Source organism: Megalops cyprinoides, chromosome 21 (assembly GCF_013368585.1).
Source record: "Megalops cyprinoides isolate fMegCyp1 chromosome 21, fMegCyp1.pri, whole genome shotgun sequence".
In the NCBI taxonomy this organism is placed as follows: Eukaryota; Metazoa; Chordata; class Actinopteri; order Elopiformes; family Megalopidae; genus Megalops; species Megalops cyprinoides.
In genome coordinates this window covers 11338404-11359770 of record NC_050603.1, presented here as the reverse complement: position 1 = coordinate 11359770, position 21367 = coordinate 11338404, and the positions used below count along the sequence as shown (strand labels likewise).

Genomic DNA, 21367 nt, shown 5'->3' with positions numbered 1-21367 from the left:
GTCAAGGGCAATAGTTCCGTATACGTAGGCACGCATTTGTGCCTGTCTGTCTGTCATTCCGTACCTAGCAAATTCTCCTTGCCGTAATTATGTGATACTCCGCACATCGCACGCCCTACGTGTTCAGTTGCTATCTGTGTACGGTTTAAAGCCTCTGAGTGTGAGGGCATTCCAAGGTGTGGGTTTTAAAACTAGGCAGGTCTGTACGGGAGAAATACTGATGTGCATTAAACAGTGACAAACGAATGTGTGTTATTTACAGTTTGGCCAAATACGGTAAAACGCTTGCATGTGTGGAAATTCCCTGCTGTTCACACTTATGCCCGCCAGATGGCGACAAAATATTATCATTTTAGTACAAAACGTCCGTTAGCGAAATATTTGCCACCCTACTGAGTGCCCGTGCCTTCACAATCTTAACGAGCTCGGCATAGTTTATTGCACATCTTAATGCCTTTCTTGGCTCCAAATAACCCCTGTAATTTTGGATATTTGTAATCTAGATGGATTTTGGAAGGTGGACGCACACATGAATCGCTGTTTGAAAAGGTGAAGAATGCGCTTAAGATGCCAGGAACCTGTGACACTTCGCGTTTTACAGGCTACTGGTGGCCGCAATCTCCCATTGGCACTTTCCATTTAAATACACCGTCTTAGAGGCAGGTGGGACAGCGCTGGGTGAATGGTCATCATGTTCAGACGGTGGTTGCGTATTGATTCCATGTGGGACAGGTGATCGTTTCACATTCTCAGTAAGAGACTATCCTTAATGCTTCTAAGGTGTATGTAAAACAGACCAAGCCGCTTTTTATGTTTCTTTGTTTTTTTTTTTACTTTTTGTTTGATGCCACCCCCCACCACCTAGCTCTGACTAACCGTACACTAAAATTGAGAATCATTTTCATAAGTCATATTAAGGGAAATAAGCCGTGTCGCTCTCTAAAGGTTCACTAGCCTACATGTTTGTCTTTGGGCAGTGTGAAACTAATAAAAGTTTAACCGCAAATCTTACTGTCGTCGGGTGGGGTAGTTTTTATTTATTGATTTGCTAAGTGACCATCATACCAACACGCTGTCTTGATCAAGCAAGCTACAACAACTCGCACTATCATTACGCACCAAACACTTTATTTATTCACCTACGTACTTTATTATTGTCATTCCACTTGTACAATCGGTACCCCAGCGGGTTAATCGAACCGGCAACCTTTCGGTTACCAGACCTCCTCCAAACACACGCACATCCAACACAGGCGTGCGCGCGTGCACACACACACACACACACACACACACACACACACACACACACACACACACACGCACGCACGCACGCACACACACACACACACACACACACACACACACGCACGCACGCACGCACACACACACACACACACACACACACAGGGCGGTGCCCGTCTATAAAGTCTCGGCAGAAAAGTTTGTCAGCTCTTGCGCATTCCATTCCGTCGGCTTCAAACAAGTACCTCCCTACGTCTGCTCGGTAAGACTGCTAAACTTAATTTATATTTGCTATACAGCAGGAATTGTTCTGCCGTCTTATGAACGCAACTACTTCGGAGCACATACTGGTTTACTAGTTCCTCTCCTTTAACGTTTAGGCTACTACATGTTCGAGTGTGCGTTACGTGAAACTAACGTAAGTTGCTGCTCACCGCCCATCTCACTGACCTCGGGTGTGGTAGTTATCCTATATTCATTTTATAGATGACCACCGCACCAACGCGTAGTCTTGAACAAGCAAGCTACAAGAACTTTTACTATCAATACGCATAGAACACGCGTACATCACACACTAGTGTCTACACACATACCGTACACAGGGCGGTGCCCGTCAATGAAAATCTCAGCATGAAAGTTTCTCAGTCGCTCCCCACAACTGTGACTTCAACCCCGTCAAGTTCCTAATTCTGCGAAACAACAGGAACTGTTCCCTTAAGAACGCAGCTGGTTTGGGAGCACATAACTTGCCTTTAATCCGAACTCGTCTCCACCTTCATCTGAACCCTAGAATCTGAGGTGAAATACGGATCTCTTCGGTTCTTAGAATGTTGCTGCTTTCTTAAACATGTGTGCTATGTCTCGCCCAGGCACACACACAATTTACCTGAGAGTGAATGGCCCTAAATAGAGTAAATTAGACTAAACTTTTGGCAATTTGTTCAGAATATGCAAAAATCTGATTCCTATCCAAGGTCAGTTGTTCAGACCGCTTTTAAAGATGTGTTAGTCAGTGACATGGTGTGAAATGCTAGAAGCTGATCATGCATTTAAAGCTAGTGTTTGTGAATCCTTAGGGGGGCTTACAAAATGCAACTGCTAGACCTGTGCAATATAAATGACTGTTACAAAATACTATCTGTACCATTATTGCAGAATGCTTCTCTGTCATCACCCTCCCTTACTCTGAGCTTGTGGTGACTTTTCCCCCTCTTACCTGGTTCCCTCACTCATTCTCATTCCTACACCATTACTCACACTTGTGTCATCTTCTCTGTTTCTTCTTAGGCAATCGTTATTTGGCACTTTCCCCCCTCAGACTTTGTGTCTAAAATCCTCCTACCTAATTCTGACAAATTCCTCCGTTGACAAACTTTTCCTTGTTCCTTATTCAAAGGATGGCTTGCATAGTAGTCTAGGGTAAAGGGTGTTTGCAGTGGTGCATGAGAACTGAATGGGTGAGGCTGACGTATGAACATGCCCTCACAAGATTTGCTCTTGTATAAGTGCTCTGTCCCAATGCATTCCTTCATCAAACAGCAGTCATTTTTCCACGTTCAGCCATTTCACAACGGCTCACCACCCAAACCCCGCCCCTCCTCCCCCACCCCAGCAGACACACCCTCCTACTCAGCCCCTGGCGCTGTTTCCAGACATGTGCCCAAACCAAACAGCTATGCATTTCGCTTTTTTCCTGCTCTAACCAAATGCACATTATCAATGTGTACAGCTAAATTTTTGTTGTTTTTCTGTTCTATTTCATATACCGTATAGCATGACTCATATTCTATTAACTGAACAGAGCAGCACAGTTATGGTCCAGAATAATAAATTATGGCATAACTGTGATACATGAATACATATGAAGATAATTAATAGTCTGCATTAAAGACATCATCAGTAGCTGGACAATTCCAATAATGAACCGGTGTACCACCAATGTGTTATACTAAGAGATATTTTCTTTCAATCAATTCATACTAATTATACTGACAATGAGTCTTTGTGTAGTCATTAATTTTGTAGAAATTAAGAGTAACTGTAATATGCCAGTGCATGCCATAATTTTCATTGTCATAGTCAATAATCTCCATTGTCAATAATCTCTCAGTGTTATCACGTTACATTACGTACAGTTAGCAGACACTCTTATCCAGAGCGACTTCCAGCATAATAGAACATAATCTCTGTCCAACAAACTATGGCAGACTCCCTCTGTCTAGTATCTCCGTCCCAGTTCAGTAACTATCTCTCTCTCTGCCTCTCTGTCCTAGTGCAGTAACTATCTCCCTCCTTCTTTCTTGGTGCATTATTTCTCTCCTTCTCTGTCAATGTAGTATCTGTCTATCAGCGTAGTGTCTCTATCAGTGTAGTAACTCTCTTTGTCAGCGCTGTAACTCTTCCCCTCCAGTGTAGCAACTGTCTCATTCCCTTGTTCTCTCCTCGTCTCTAAGCATAACTCACAGTAGGTTGTACAACACAGTAGGTTGAGCAGGCGAAGGCAACTGCTGGTGTTATTGCGATTGGTCAAAGCACAGGTCACAACAGTGCAATGCAGACAATGCATGTGTATCTGTCTCACACACTCAGTGCCGTAAGTCTCTCCCTCCTCCTAGTGTATTCCCCAGTCTGCAACCATGCCGTCAGAGCTAGAGCGCGCTATGGAGTCCCTGATCATGGTGTTCCACCGCTACGCCTCTAAGGAAGGGAACAGCACCTCCCTCAGCTGCCGCGAGCTCAAGGATTTGATGGCGAACGAGCTGTCCGGGTTTCTGAAGGTGAGGCGTTCACCTTCAGATAGGCACATTGCATTTACCCACTTTAATACCCCAGCAGGTTATCACCCTACTTAATACCCATGGAGGGAGGTCATTTTCAAGCAAAGGGGCAGACATTGGACGAAACTGGAGCAGTCATTAAGCTGTGATAGCTGGGGTACTGTGGAAGACACCATTGACTATAACAGAACATGACTTTGGTCTTTTTAAAGCGCCCCAGTGAAAGTGCCAGCGCTCTACATAATGTAAGGATCAATGGATCAGTGCAGATCCTGTGCAGGCTCTGGCTCTGATGGACATACGGTCATCAGAATCAAACAAGATCAACTGTCCTAAAGGTTAATAATTACAAACCAAGCTAGAATCTTTAGGATGGTAGACTCACAAGTGGCTCAGAAGGTAAAAGCGCTTGATGTTCAAGTGCAAGGCTAAGCTCTATGGCCCGGGTTCTATCCCAGCTGTGTCATCCGTAGTCAGTCACCGGAAGCCCACAGCAGTGGAGCATAATTGGCTTTGTTCCATTGGGGTTATAGAAGAGGGTGGCTTATCAGTGACCCTCCCTGGTCAGTCAGGTGTTCACAGTCTGCCTGCATAAAGCTGTGTAAAAGGTGTTCTCCCTCCAACTCATGTCTGTCCAAGATTGGCATGGGGAATGTGGTGTGTATAGAAGCAGTGGCTTACTTCACATATTCCAGAGAAAGGCACGTGGGGAGACATTGTCTCACCCTCCCAAATTGTTGGTGTGGATTTCAGCTATGGGGCGGCTTCTATGACACATTTGGCAGAAAATTACAGTTCTGAATTTAATTCTTTTTTTAAAAAAAAAACCAGAGAATTTTTAGAACTGTGGGTGTTCACCACCAGATTATATTGACGCACTTTTTCAATCCCTTGTTCGCTCTCTTTCAGTCCCAGAAGGACCCTGCTGCTGTGGAGCGCATTATGAAGGACCTTGACTCCAACGGCGACGGGGAGGTGAACTTTGAGGAGTTCGTGTCCCTGGTGGTGGGGCTCTCCATCGCCTGCGAGCAGTGCTACCAGCTGCATTTGAAAAAGGGCAAGAAGTGATGGCGAGGCGAGGAGAGAGAATTCACTTTTGTATTAAACGCACTGTCAATTAAATACAATTACAACCCCCCATGTTGGAACCACCGTGTCATAGAGCCATTCATTCTGCGCTCTCTCTCTGTCTGTGTGCATTTGTGCATGTGTGTGTGTGTTACATTTCAGTTCTGAGAGCTTCACAGCATAAGTCAGATAAGCATAACATTTAAAAATATAGTAATGGCCAGGGACCAAAAAGAGCAAGGCCCCTTTTCAAAGCTTAGCTGTGTGATCTATTATAATGGCTGTTGGAGCAGAAAAAAAGGATGGGTATGTGAAATTCGTACAAAATAGACCACTGTATGGACAGGGACATTTCTAGCTATAAAGATCAGGGGCTAAGTCAAGTTTGCCCGGGGCATGTCTTTATTTTTGAAAGGAGATTGGCATCGGTAGGTTGGGGAGGTTGTACTGTATCTGCCTTTATAATGAATAAATATTATCACACCTTCGGATGCTGCAAGTCACACAGTCTATCTGTTGTTTTGGCTATAAACACCTCGTTTTTCAGGGCGAAAATATTAGGGGCTTGGTTTGAAATATTCAGGGCTATATCCCTGAATGATCGGACCTAACGATGCCACTTCATATGGATCAGGTGGAGAAATTAGGAAAAATATTGAACTGGTCATGTAAAATAATATAGCCTACTATATGATACAGAAAAATTAGATTTTCATGTTTCTGCTGTACTTTTCCCCTACAGAGCAGCAAGCTATCCAATTCAATTAGTGAATGCGGGCTTATAGAATGGGGCCTATAGCTGTGATTACAATGTGGGTTGTGCAGTGCATGCCAGCATCAAGTACTGGAGAGAGATCAGCAAACGTCTGTACTAGCTGACTATCTGATTCCTCACTTGTCATGTCTATGCTTTTTTAAATTAATTTATCAGAGATTTGAAGGTAATGCTATATCCTGATTAGTTCAATGATATATTTGTTGCAAATATAATACACCACTGTAATGCAGCTGGATACCTGAGTCAAATGAGTAATTACCCATGGATTTACTAGTTAACTAGTGAGGCAGGTCATCTGTCAGATAATGGACACCTATGTGATTAGTTTCATTACATTACATCACATTCATTCAGCAGACACTCTTGTCCAGAGTGACTTCCAGCACAAGAGAACAGAACTGTATTCATCCAAGTTAAAGTATATGAGCAACTGTGTCAGACCAGGCTAAAAACACTCCTAGACCAGTGAATGCATGCACAATACCATTCCAGCATCACCACAAGTTAACAGATTAAGCCACGAATGCTAATCTGAAACTAGACAGCCTAGAAAACTGTGGAAAGTTGCTGAGTACATACAGTACCCTGTAATCTCAACGTCACTAAATCACAATATTCGGAACACAAGTAACACAGGACAGAAGGAGGCACAGAGGAGGGTTGGGGGGAGGAGGTAGGGAAAAGGAAAGAAAGTAGTGGTCAGAGAGGTAAAGGGGAGTGGCTTTCATGTCTGGGGTGGAGCACTCCCTCAGGAAGACCAGGTCCAGCTGTTTGTCTTCCCTGTGTGTCGGAGGTGACTGTATCAGGGTGAGGTCAAAGGAGCAGAGGAGGGGTAGGGATCTAAGAAGCTTGATGGGTCTCGAGGTGAATGTTGAAGCCCCCCAGAGGAGTAAGGGGGTTTCCGTCACCCGGGACAGAACCGAGGACAATGTCCAGTTCATCAAGGAAGTCTCCCGGGGGGCCGGGTGGCCTGTAAACAGCAAAAGTGCACATTCTAGAGGGCTAGTGACGGTAACAGTAAAAGTTCGAATGAGGAGATAGATGGGAGAGAAGGAGAACACAGAATTTCCAGGACTAAGATATGAGCGGGCCATCGTCACCGCCTCAGCCAAGAGGATCAGGGTATCTGGGAGAAGAGGTACAGTATGTAGCAATGAGGGATTCTGGGGTTGCAGTTTTGTCTGGAGTGATCCACATTTCTGTGATGGTGAGGAACCGGAAGGAGAGGAGGGAGGTGTAGGTGAGTATACGTATGAGTGGTGTAATATTTAATTAATGCAATATGTCTATATTTAAGTTACATTCATAATAACACTGCAATGATAGGACATCATCAAAAAGCTGAATGTTTGTCAGGTGAACATGAACTCCTGTGGACCACAAATCACTGATGTCCTTTATAACTTTGTATGGCACCATATGAATCTGGGGTGGTTTATTTTTGTTTGACTGGACTGCACTTTTCTGTAAGATGACTCAGCAGTGTTACTCTCACAAGCTTAGTAGCAACTGTGTTTTTGTATTTTATCAACTTTACAGTGACAGTTTAGATCTGGATATGTGCAAAGATTATGCATTCCATACTGCATGCAAATCCACCCAACAGTTTATGAGAGCACATTATTTTTGTGAATACATTATGCCATCAAAATTAACCAAAAATCTGGTTTGGTCGAACAGCTGAGAGTAACTGTATGAAGAGGTCAATATGTTCATTTCAGACAAGCGCAACAAATGATAAGCTTTTATGCATTTTGGAGACTGAAAAATTTCATACAATGGCTGCCAGACCACGTGAACCATAGACATGAAAGTTGTTCACCACATGCCTGCCATGGTATACTAGATGCATATCAAGTTCCATCAAATTCAAACATGGTTTATTCAGTATTCTACAGTAAGATTAATGCTTCAAACTGATTCATTGATGGTTGCCATGTTACCGCACATGTTAACAATACTTTCGCAGTTTTATTCCCCGAGGCCCAACTAATTATGTGGAGTTTATGTTTAAGTGTCTTACAAAACATTCAGTATGGCAGCCCTTGCACATTTTTAAGAATGATGCAATGAATGATTTGTGGCCTCCCACCTCCTCGTGGCATGTTCCATTTCTCCTTCTACTCCCCATGGTTATGGTTTCCTGATTTGTGAAGGCTGCTTTGGTCTTGAGAAAACATTTAAAATTCCACTTGATTGAGGTATGTTACGATAGGGGGGTTGTTGTCCACAGCTGGACAAAAGCCTGCTCTGCACTTACTTGAAGAATCCCCAGAATGCCCCCGCCCACCTTCTGCACCACAGCGCTGATACGTTTCGGTCCCTCCAGGCTAGGTCAGCGCACCCATACACGCATGTATGAACACGTGGTGAGATTAAGGGAGGATGTCCATATGGCAATGCATATATCACGTGTTATAAGGACACAGTGTTTTCTTTCTTATTTTGTCATTGAAAGAAAGAGACATAATTTGTACATGCGCGCACACGCACACGCACACACACACGCACACGCACACACACACACACACACACACACATACACACACACAGGCATGACCTGAGAAAATAAATAGCTGATGTATTGGTAAAATAAGACAAATTCTAGCATATTTATCATTTCTTATTCATATATATATATATATATATATATATATATATATATATATATATATATATATATATATATATATAATTACTTTCCATAAGCATATGCTTATGCTTTTATATGTAGAAACATAGCCATGGGAGTGCTTGGTTGGACAGCGGGAAAACAGTACAGGATGATTGTTATTTTCCCTCTGTGGCCCAGTAAGATCTGGGTTACGCTCACTTTGTGGCCTACTAGTGTTGTTAGTTTCCAGGCAAACACTACAGTTGCCAGGTTACTGTGGGGAGGGTGTGGGTGTGGGGAGACACTATGTAAACAGTATCTTGCACATGCACAACACACCCTTGTGAAAACCTTTGTATTTCAAACAGGGATCTCCACTTCCCTCAATTATTCTTTAACTCTTCGTATTACCACATTATTGTATGACTAAGTAGTGTGGTTTTTTACACTGGAACCATCCCAATGTCAGTTTTAGTTGTTCCAGGCCATGAATACAGGCACACTAAAAGATTTAAGGAATTTCTAGTCTACTCAGTGTGACTGATGCAGAAAAAAATAGATCTTATTTACTGTCTGCAATTATTGAACATTCGTTTAAAGCAGGAAAAGTGTATTCAGTGACCAGCCAGGGAAAGCAGTCAGCAGGGAATGAAAAAGAATGCACAGTCATTCAGCTATGGCGGCCGCTGGGGGGGGGGGGGGGGGCGGGGGGGTTGGGGTTAGGACTAACACCCGTGCTGTATTATTTTTGATGATAAATTTGGATGATAACACAGAGACTGCGGACCACGGGGTTTTCAGGTTCCAGGAGGTTTATTGGAATCGGCAGGCAACTCGCGAATCAGAAGCAGGCAGGGTTCAAAAACAGAAAGGCAGTCTGGGGATGAAACCAGGGTCAGGGATCGGAGCAGGCAGGGTCTGAAACCGGACAGGCGGGCGATCAGGCAGACGAGTCCAGGCGGCAGGCAGGAACAAGGTCAGAGTACAGGCAAGATCGACGCACAGGCAAGACAACAGGCAGACGATAAGCAGGGCTAGAACACAAGGAAAAACAAAAGCACATGGACCGGGGAAAACGAAAACACAACAGCTAGGGGGCGGGAGCACTGACAATTCCACTGTAATTAAAATGATTTCATGTGAAGTTCATAAAGGCGGAGTTTTACTTCATTAGATGCAATCAAATATACTGAAATTAGCTGCTGATGGGTGATCCTAATTTCAATCAAAACAACTTTATCATTTAGTAACAATCAAGTAAAGATGATTAATAAAGATGATAATACATTTTAAAGATAATTTATAAAAAAATAATAAAGATTATAAGTTTCCGCTATTTGTATCTTACCAACCACTGCTGTTTGGTAAAAGGTCCACTGAGGTGGTGACGCATGCAGGAAACCATTCAGTTTTAGCTCTGTAGGCTCTGCCCTTTCCTGTACATGGTCATTGGAGGTGTGATGCAGTTAACTCTGCCATTTAACTCTGCTATTTTAGCAAATGCAAACTTTTATGCACATGGCTTCCAGTTACCTGCAGAATATCTGAAAACATCGCATTTAGTAGGGGTATTTCTGTAATTCAGTCTCTCCAGAATTTCCAGGATGAGGGTGTCCTCCTTATTGACCCTCCTCTTATAATGGATCAGTACCACAGTGCTGTTTTAATCATACGTCAATATTTGAATCAAGCCTGTTTGCCAAACTCGCTTGTGTTTCAGTGAGAGGAGGTGACAGAGTGAGGTGACACAAGCGTGACTCTGAACATCCCTCAAACCCAGCAAATTTAAAATTATGCATGTCTGTTATACATGAAATAATAATATATGAAACTGTATAAATAATATATGTAATAATATATGAAACTGTCTGTAATATATTTCTCATGTATACTTTCATATGTGCATTGATGTTCATCTATGTCATTTAAACTGTAATATTAGTGATGAACAAAATGTCTTGTCTTCCAAGAGTGTTGTTAAGGCCATTAAGGTCAAAAGCAAATGTTTAAATTGATATCTACAATTAAATATTCCAATAGAGATGTGCCTCATGTATATCACAGCTACAGTTCTATAGTCTGCAACTGTCACTCTCCGCCAGATCAAAGTACAGAATAATAAAGAACTGAGCCACCATGAGAAAAGTATGGTGAAGCAACAGCAGGAGGGTCCTGAGAATGAAAGGTGTGCTGTTATTGCCCTAATGTTTCGCCCCTCCCTGTACAGTCACTCACAGAAATCAATTTTATTTTTCTGAATGTTGCCACTAGCAGTCAGAGAGGGGAACAACATCCATGCTTCTAGTCCCCCACAGACCAACAAAGAGCTGTCTGTATTGGCTTTTATCATTTACTCCGTCATCCACTGCCTCTTTCGAAGTGGAACTATTTAAATTGAGCTCATTCAATGCCTCATCAAGGGACCAAGCTCGGCCTACAGCAGCGTGTGTGAGTTTAAAAAGTGTACTTCTGCCAAGAGTCTAATAGCAGGGGCAGAGAGAGGTACAGAAACATAGTGTGCCAGAGACCTCCTGTGAAAAATTAGGCCGTATGTCACATGCCACGTTTCTGGCAGTGATTCAGCAGCCCCTCGGATGCCAGTGTCCCGCCCTCACTCACCGGCTGACTCACCGAGAAAGCAGCCCCCCTGAAATAACGGCAATACTTTCTTTCACCTCTAGAGGGCAAATAGGAACTAATAAGTGGACCCACCAAAGCAGTTTCAGCCATCAAAACCAGGGCGTACCACCACCTCTTTAGGCTCTGTGAAAAGAGACTCAAGGGGGTATTCGACTGAGATTTTTACATTTTAAAAAGGAATTAATTAGCGGAACTAAAAGCTATGTCTGAAAGTAGTAAAAAATAAATTGTATTTGCTTCATGCAGTTACTGATGCATGGACTACATTATCACAATTCATGGTGGAACTTTGGCATAGTTATAGATACACTCTTAAACCACAGACAGACAAGCACAGCAGGTCTGGATGGCCAGATCTTAAAACACTTTTCATGTTCTGATATTCTAGGATGTCACTCACCTTGAGTATCATCATGGCTGTAACAAGATTTACAAGACCTTGCTGTGTGACACTAATATCAGTGAAAACATCCACCCTTCATCCTTGCACTGCTGAACAGAAAGCTCCATCATTGGAACTCCTGAATTCAACAGTAAGTCACAAGAATTCTTGTGTTATCTGGACAAGGCAGGAATGCTGGGGGCTGATTCTGCCTGGCTCTACTTCACACACTCCTCAAGCTGAAAATGGTGGTTTTTCCGAACATGAGTCACTCAGTTCAGCTGCATTAGTCAGCCAGTACTTCCTTCCTCCCCTGCTTCTATCATGCCTCCTCTATAACTGAGTTTTTTCTCCTCTGTCTCCTTTTTCTTTCTTTCTTTCTTTCTTTCTTTTTCTTTCTTTCTTTCTTTCTTTTCTTTCATTCTTTCTTTCACCCTTCTGCTACAGTTACATATTGATGAATAGAAAAGGTGAATGGAAAACTGCATAAAAGAAAGAATATTGCAAAAGAATAAAAAGCTAGGACTCTCTGAAACTATGTGGAAGAGATGTTTGGTCTTGTGACATTCCATTCTTAAGATACCCACAGGGGGCTTATCAAGATGTCATCTCTCACCCACGGGATCCCTATGAGGAGAGGAGATGTCTATGATGGACTTGCGCCCACCACAAGACCCGTCAGGGAGACCAGAATGGAATACAAATTATAATCAAGTCCCCACCACATAACAATTATAACAATAACTATTAATACCATCCTGACCGATAGCTATTGTTGGGATCACTTTCAGGGCACAGTGTTATAGATTGTTTCAATTAAAAGTTACATCTGCGCAATCTTAGTGCTGTTTATTTTAAGTGATGAAGTGATGGAAAAGAGTGGTAATAAACAAAATGAGTGATGATGGGCAGTAGGGTGTAAGTTTGTGTGTGGTTAGGCTGAGGGAGAGAAAGAAAGAGGGAGGGAGGAGGAGAGCTCCTCTGAGACCAAGAAAGAGTGGTTATATTTTTCCACTTTTGAGGAGGAGGAAACAGTTTCTATCCACACACACACACACACACACACACCAATTCACTACACAACAGATTTTCCTGACCAACGGGATTCCGACATGCAAACAGAATGAAGAGAAAACACAAACACACACGACACATGCAAGCATGTCCTGCCACAAATACACATACGCACACACACACACACACACACACACACACACACACACACACACACACACATACACCTGCATGTGCTTACACATATGTCCAGGATTTGTTTTCTGTTGGTAAATATGGATAAACAAAACTCAAGAGGTGGTGAAAAAAATCTGGTATTGTAGTAAAACTACACAAGAACAGTCATTCATACTGTTATATAATTTGTTGGTTAAAGTAATGAGCAGGATCAAAGATGAGATATGTAGTGAGCTCAGCGTAGTCCTTACCTAGTGCTTACCTGGTTTCCAAGCTATGTGCCCCCCAGATAACATTTATATTGTATTATGGAACAATATGTGGAGAAATAAACTTAAATAAACTACAGCAGTGCACTGCAGTGTGGCAGATCAAACTGTGTTTTTGACCATCTAAGTGAAAAGAGAATTAAGACTGAGCCTCTCAGTCTGCAACTGAAAAGAAAATGGAAGCAGCAGGAGTCTATTCAACGGCCTCCTAGACCAACCCGCACACCTGCCCCAAAATCACGTGACCTGTGCGACTGGTGTCGAAGCGCCACGCAGCGATCACGGCTTTGCATTGCTGCAGTTGAATTAGGTTTGGCAGATAAAAGAGAGAATCAGTGGAGAAGATCCAGTAATTGCTTGAAAGAGTTGCAGTAAGAAGGAAATTAAAGATCAAGAGGCTAAAAAAAGCAGGAAGCCAAATTATAGAGAAGGATAGAATTAGGGAGTTCTGAAGCCAACCTGGAAAAGCTACAGTCTCATCTCCAGCTGCTTTGTTATAGTCACACTTGGCTAGCTGGTGGAAAGGTAGAACTGCTTAAAGGAGAGACACAAGTGACCAGACATTGGACAATTGCCCTCAGGGAGACGTCAAATATGCCTTCAGGTGCTGAGGGAGTCATGTTGTGAGAAGAAGAGCTGTGACTGACCACCATTTTCAAGATGGAAGAGAGGAGGACATTGCACAAAGCCCATCGGAATAGAAGTTATCATGGCACAAACACGGGCATGTCAAAACCACATGCAAAGCAAACTGAATTGGAGGATGGAAAGTCTCTAAGTTGTCTGTATTTCATTTAGCTTGTGGGATGTCACTCATTGCCTCAATAGGGATCATTAAGAATCTTCCACAATGTAATCTTCACAACTCTGCATGCAATGCCAATGGGAAGACCAAAAAGACAGCTTTAGCATGAAAGAATGGCATGGGAATGTCTTCCACACTGAGTCACAGAATAACATGGTTCACCAAATAATGTTTCTCCAATAGAGACACTTTATTGATTCATGTTGAGTCTATGAAAAGGCTCGTGTTTTGAATGTGCGAGAGGCTTTTGCTGCCGGAGTGGAGAGTTTGAGTTCGTCAGTTGTGACTTTTGCAATTTGTCACAACTTTATCGGAAGTTGCAGCAAAGCGAAGCAATAAATAATGGCTCCCCCCACTCCCACCCCCCAAAAAGGATACACAGTGTCCCTTCCTCCTGGCTGTGATTGAGATTTATTTCCAAAGTAAACAGATTCAGCTCTGAAAACAAACCACAAGATGTTATTGTTTGGTTAGTGCAACCGTTGATCACCGTAGCAATAGCGTGAGGTTGCTGTATGATCTTATCCAGTGTGTGTGCATTTGTGCATGGATGCATATGTATGCATGCATGCAAAAGTGTTCTTGTGCATGTGTATGTGCGGAAGTGTGTTAGAGCATTGGCTATGCTTATCAACTATTGATTGTGGCCACTTTTGACTAAAGCACAATGTGAGAAAGAATCCATTTTATATGTACCTTTTGTAGTACAGTAAGATTGTTATAAGATGATAAACACCTCAAAGAAAGAACAATTGTCATTTTTCATCTGCATTGTGAAAATAATTTTAGGCATAAAATTCTTAACTGCATATCACTGGTATATCATCTGTTTTACTGGTGTTAAAAGCGTTAGACACAACTGGCATTCACAGTCAATGGAAAGTCTCCAGAAAGAGTAAAGTGAAAATGAGGCTAACTTTGTATGGACATGGACTTGTTGGTTAGAAAACTGTTGAACAATAAAACATTCTATGTAGAATGTATTTCAGCAAGCACAAGCACACCCGCGCGCACACACACACACACACACACACACGCAAAAGCAGTAAAGGCCCAGTGTCTTAGCATTTCTGCTCATCCCAATAATTAAGATGCTAATAAAGTCTCCATCTCCATCCGCTCCCCCTTTTCACTGCTAACGACAGGTTTGGAAATGAGCATGAGGAATATTGTACAAAGGCAGGCAATGAGCTTTGACATCATACTGTTATACAGTACCTACATGCTGCCATTCAGGTACTGCCACACCCAAGAAAACCATACACTCTGTTTTTTGGGGGTTTTTTTGAAGAGATGTAATGGATTTAAGTAGGTCTGCATACCTAGACCTTTACTGTTCTACATGAAGGGGCTTCACACTGTGATTATGTGTGTGCGCGCGTGTGTGTGTGTGTGTGAGTGTGTGTGAGAGAGAGAGAGAGAGAGAGAGAGAAAGGGGAAGGGTGGGAAAAGAAGGGATACTGGATAAAGAGATGGATGGAACGAGGGTAACTCTGGTGTGATTTGGCAGAGGGCTAACTTGAAGTGACAATCTGGCCCCTCCCACCTTCTCCATTTGGTTTGGCACAGCAATTATTATTACAGAGAGAATTGGGTGTTGCCAGAATGGCCGTCTGACCCACTGCTGCCCCCTGTCTGTTCACTTCCCTTCTCTCTCTCCTAATAGCTCTATGCTACTTCTGCTTCCAATTATTATACAGCAAACATTACTTGTATTGCTATATACAGTCTTCTATAACATTACTACTTGGCTAGACCTGTATTATAGATTTAATAGTTGATGCTCCATGCAGGTATGTAGGTATATACTACTATATACTACTGTCATACTACTACTTTAAATTTTACTTTACCAAATAGCCAACACAGCAATTATCTCCTCTTTCTTTTCTGTTCTCTTCTGTGCAGTGTCTATACTTAAATTGCACCCTTTTTTACACTGTCCCTGTAATTACCCACAGTTCAGTTCAGTCTTTAATCTGTGTTTTTGCGTAGGACCTTAATTGAGGGCCATTTATTGAGCGATTGCAGAGACAGGTATGTTCCTCCAAAACTGACTGGCAGCTGCCACCTGGATTAGCATCAGTCCTGTATGTTGAGCAGCAGTGTAGCACAGTGGTAAGGTGCCGGGGCACTGCTGTTGTACGCTCGGGCAAGGCACTTAACCCAGAATTGTCTCAGCAAATATTCAGCTGTATAAGTGGGTAAAATATAGAAAAATGTTACCTATTATGTCAGACAGCAGCAGGAGAGAAAGCCACTAAGACCTCACAAGTGACACCTATAGGATGGTCATGGGTTGTATTACTAATGAGCTCTGTACTCCTCTCTTTCTCCCCTTCCCCCACTTGCCATGTCTAACATTGAAAAAGCCATCTTCTCCTCACCAGCTTCCAGAAGTATTCAGGGAAGGAGGGGAACAAACAAATCTCAGCAAGAACAAGCTGAAAAAGGTGCTCCAGGAAGAGCTGGGGCACATATCCTCCACAAGAGGGCAGCACTCAAACTGTTGCATATCAACACCAATGCTGGCAACAGATACCAACAGATTATAACACTTACGATGATATCAATAATGACACTATTATACTGATATTTTATATCATGCTATATATTCAGATACCAAGTGACACTGATTATAATTCTTATACGGGTACCAATCCAGACATTCTTTGTAGTACCAATGCTGATAAAAGTATTTACACTGATTATAATACTAGTGCTGATTCTGACTCTGATATTGATTATAATGCCAAAAACAGCACCAAATACTGGTACTGAGAGGTCTGGTTCATTTCAGTATGGACAACACACTCTCATTACTGTATTTTAGGAAGAGACCACCACCAAACCGTACACTCACTGTTTCATTACAGATGTTAAGATGTAGAAACAAACAATATAATATTAAATTAACACCAACTTACCTAAAAGAGACAATTCTGGAAATGACAGGATCACAATTCCCCAGTTCCACAGATTCCCTCAAATTACATTGTAAAAGGTTAATATTTCCCCCATCAACTATTGAACGCACTGTATAGTTTCACAATGCACCCACATAGCTGTGCTTCCTTAGAATGGTGGCGTCCACCAACCTGACACCTCCTCATGCACTCCCATAGGTTACGAACATTTTCATTTCATTTCATTTTTCGCACGAATGCTTTACAACTGAAAATATATTGTAAGTTTGACACTGCTGAAAAAGAAGAGGAAATGCTATGCAGATTTCTATACAGATTTTATTACTGAAACACACTAAAAACAGCTACGAATATGGATGTGAACATGACTTTCTCTTTTTACTGCAACCCAAATGAAGGAAGTTTGTTTGTTCAACAGGTGATGAAACTCACTCATTCACCAGCAAGTTATTCCTCTTCAGTATCAATTCCTTTTCTAAATCACATTGTCCGTAACTTTTGAGCACAGCTGGAAATCCTTTTTGTTGTGCAATAATTTTCATTTGCCGCATCATACTTTGTTGAATAAAACAGTGACGTGTAACGCATTGGAGCATGACCATGCACCCGTGCATGATGATGGAGGGAAACTCAATGTCATCACAGGGGGTGAGGAGACACAAGGAGTGCAGTAGAGGAAACTTCTGGCTATGTTTGGAACGGAGGCCAAAGAACCATGACTCACCCAATCATGTGGAATGGAAGGGACAGGGTGTGGCTGGTGCCAGATGATACATTCGCCTAAAACTTTTGGAGTCATGATAGAACAACCTGGCACAAATTGAGGGCAACAGCTAGCAGGAATAGGGAAGACTCACTAACAGGCAGAGAGTTGGAATGTGGGAGATCAATGATCAGTTACTATTCTGTACTCCTGTGTGGCCTGACATCCAAACTGTACCCATACCAAGCACTCATTACACACACAGTCTGCAAGAACACTCTTAGTATTAGTACAATCAAGTCTAATGATTGGTCATAGACCCTAGACATATGTTAGGCAAACTGCAAGTAGCTTAAGTGTTATTATCTTAATAAGCCATCAAGGGGTTAAAGGGTGCAAATCGGCAAGCAGAAGCTTAGAAACCAAAATAAACCACTCCTTCTGCTACACACATGTGCCCGCACATGCACACGCACAGTGAAGTCAGATGGAAAATGTCGTCTCACTCTCTAAATGAAAAACTCAGAGAAACCTGAAGGACTGCTTTGTATATTTATATATTCAAAAACATATAAAAACACACATACAGTTGAACCCAATTTAAGTCCTCTAACAATCAAACAGATACAGATGTGTATGTCCCTGCGCCACCAAAATTCTAAGCCCACAGAGAGGAAAAAATTGGCAGAGTTAAGTGTCTCATTCTAAAGGAAAGACTGTATTATTACATAGCTGTGTCGTGGAAGTAATAATAATAAAAAAGACATTTGATTATTCAGGATCATATTTACTGGCCCACACAGCAAAAGTAGACATGCAACAAATCATAGCTGCTAGCTAACGCAGTCATTCTTTTATAATGACACCATCATGTGGTGACAATGTGTATTTGCACATGTTTTTGGTAGTGCTCATATATTATGCACTCTGTTTCATGTTGCGCAACTAAACATTTCTTACTTTGTACATTGATTTTCATATGTGTCTAGTAGAGATAAATAATTTAATTATTAGTAGTTAATTCAGGAAGTTACACATTTACCTCCTGCACATTCACATGCAAATAGTGTCAGCTTCAGTCATCTCTTTGAGTGGGCATTCCAAAAGAGGAATAATCACCTAATAATAAATTAATAATTAAAAAATGAGCATTATGATTACACCATACACTAGCAAGCAAACACACAAATGTTCTGAGCAACTGGAATATACTAACAGCTGGCTTACTAACTTATGCATTAAATGATTGATTATTGAAGAGCAATATATTGAAAATGAGTAGCTTTTATTAAGTATTACACTGTGGTTTTTTATTGTTTTACTATGTAATTAAACAGGCTATTAAAACACATTGTGACCAATGTATCCCATCAGTATGATATTTGTTATTGGAACCCATTCCAGCCTGTTATGCTCCAAGCAGCTTGCAACTGCCTGACATCACTGGCTACGCCTGTACTTGTTTGGGCAGTAATGAGAATGTTGAAAGAAAGGTCAACAAATCAAAGATAGCATCAAGCAAAGCATAAAATCATTAGCAAAATAATTCTACATTCAGTTAAGAACTGAGTTAAGAATTTTGGAAGCCACAGAGATTTCACCCAGTAACTGGTAGAAATTTAGCAATTTATCTTATTATGTGCTAAAGTATGTGAGATAGGTATCCAGCTACATTTAAACGCGTGCAGCTGAAGTCTGTGACTGTGATTTTGCTAGACTGCAACCAGTAATTTCTGATGCTGGTTTTAAATGCTTGTAATTAAGTAGTTTGTACAACAAAGCAATGGATGTACTGTATGTAATCTGTGTAATTAAGTAAGACAGGCTTGCAAGTAATGTCAGGTTTCCTCATTAAAGAATTCCTGGTTCTGTGTCTATTCAAGTAAAATGCATTTAAGCATATGAAATGGTAGTTTCAGTTAAGCATATTGAAGTAAGAGCAATAAGATGCATCACAAGAAAGGCATATGGTGAACCAGATAATACTTCAAAGTAATTTAAACTTATGTTCTCAGCATGAGCAGTGCATGCTATATAAATGATTAAATAATTTCCTCAGATCCTCTAAGCCCTCTCCACTGAATGAGTCTTTCTCCAATTTAATTATACATACTCTGAAAATGTACAGATCTTATTTTTTTGTGTGCCTTTCAGGATGTAATGTACACCTTTCAAAACCTGAAAGAAAGAAATGTTTACATTTTCAAACTGTACATCTCAGTTGTACTGTGAATGAATCAAAACAGAAACAAATGGTAGTCTTTTTGGTAAGTGTACACAGTAGTTGTTGTACGTTGTGTACATAACTACAGATCTATGAAATCAATCATGTTGAAACCTTTATGCCAACAAAGTCATGAACCCTTACATTAGGGCAGAACTTCCTACCTCATTATACCGAATGGTCAACCTCCACTCAGCCGCCTGGAACCCTGCATCCTTGCAGATTACAAATTACAAAGCACAGCAGCAATCATCCTTCGGTCTCTGGATCCATAGTCATGTCTATAACTTTAAAGCTATTTTGACCTCTCTCAGACAGTCACTGTGGTAACTCCTAGTCAAGGGAGCTACTACTCCTGCCAGCAATGCCTAGCCACTGTCTTCATAGGCCTGGAATCTGCCATTTAATCAGACAAGTGTTGTTTGGAGATGAGAAGACCAAGTTTACCTCAGTCTAATCAATAGTTGTGTGTGTCTGAGTTTCTGAGTCCTTTATTTATACATACAAACACACACATGTGTATCTATATATGGTCTCAACAATCATGGGGTCAAGGTCAAAGCCCAAGGAAGTACTCCATAGATGGGGTTGGGATGCTAAATGCTGCATTCTATCCTAAGAAATGTGATCCCTTCTGTAAAGTAACAGCTAAAGGCTCACCTCTCATAAGAGGTGATAAGACTTCCTAGAACCAAGGTTTCCTCAGTTATCTTGGCAACCCACACTGAGGGTACACTACCAAGAGGAACTCACTAAAAGAGGAAGTATCTCTTTCTGCAAGGTTGCAGAGTAATTCATGCAACAGGCTCTCATTGCCTGTTTGGAGTGGAGATTTATCTGAGAAACCATCTCTAAAGAGGCAATATTCTCAACAGGCATGCTGAGGGACCATCACGGCTGCTGCCACCAACATTCCCAGCAACCAATGACCTACTACCATCACCACCTATGCTCCTTCCTGGAGCCATCCAAGAAGGAGGAGGATCGTCCCTGTCCCTTGTGGCATGAAGGCTTTCTTTACACTCAGAAAGCCTGGGATCAACCTAATGAACTGATGCTCCAGTCCAGAGCATAAGTCAAGTTGTACTTCTCCACATCTGGGAGTCACTCATCTCCATATGCCGCTACTTGATTTGTATCTGCAACCACACATTCTTATAAGGGAAGGGAGTGCAGATAAGATAATCATCCAAATAAGGGAAGATATTTAATCCAAATGAAGGGGTACCAGAGCAGTTCTAAACACAACGCACAACCATGCAGGAACCAGATCTATGAACTACTTCCTAATATCAAAAGGAAAGTTTGTCTGTGCCAGCCAGATTTGGTTCCAGCAAAGCCGAAGCCATAATGAAGCTAAACCCACATCAGTTGGGAATTCACCAATAAAGCCACATTAAACAGGACCCTGGTGTCCTGAAACTCTGTGCTAGTTGTCTGATGTAGCACAGCCAGCAGAATAGCCGGAGAATTACCCACATGTACAGAGCATCTTGTAAGTTATAAGTGTATCAGATTAGTGAGGCCGTTTTACATCACTGCTTATTAGGGAAGAATATATCATAATTAATATGCTGTGGTCTTACAAAGGTTATAAATGCTACATCCTGTTCAACAGGCAGCACACATTCATTGTCCCCATTAAACTCCTGCAACCTGGGTTATATCGATCAATACATGAATAAAGTTTTATTTATTATGGCCCATTTTTACAATCAAGATTGTCACAAAGCGCTACACATAGTGC

The 21367-nt window shown here is 41.7% G+C and overlaps 1 protein-coding gene across 1 annotated transcript; it reads left to right on the top strand.

Moving 5' to 3' along the window:
- Nucleotides 1–1411: 1411 nt before the first annotated feature.
- LOC118769089 (protein S100-A1-like) lies at nt 1412–5167 on the top strand. Its single transcript, XM_036516101.1, has 3 exons — nt 1412–1504; nt 3858–4019; nt 4929–5167. The coding sequence occupies exons 2-3, from the start codon at nt 3879–3881 to the stop codon at nt 5085–5087; spliced, it is 300 nt and encodes a 99-aa protein (XP_036371994.1). The 5' UTR covers nt 1412–1504; nt 3858–3878; the 3' UTR covers nt 5088–5167.
- The last annotated feature ends 16200 nt before the right edge of the window (nt 5168–21367 follow it).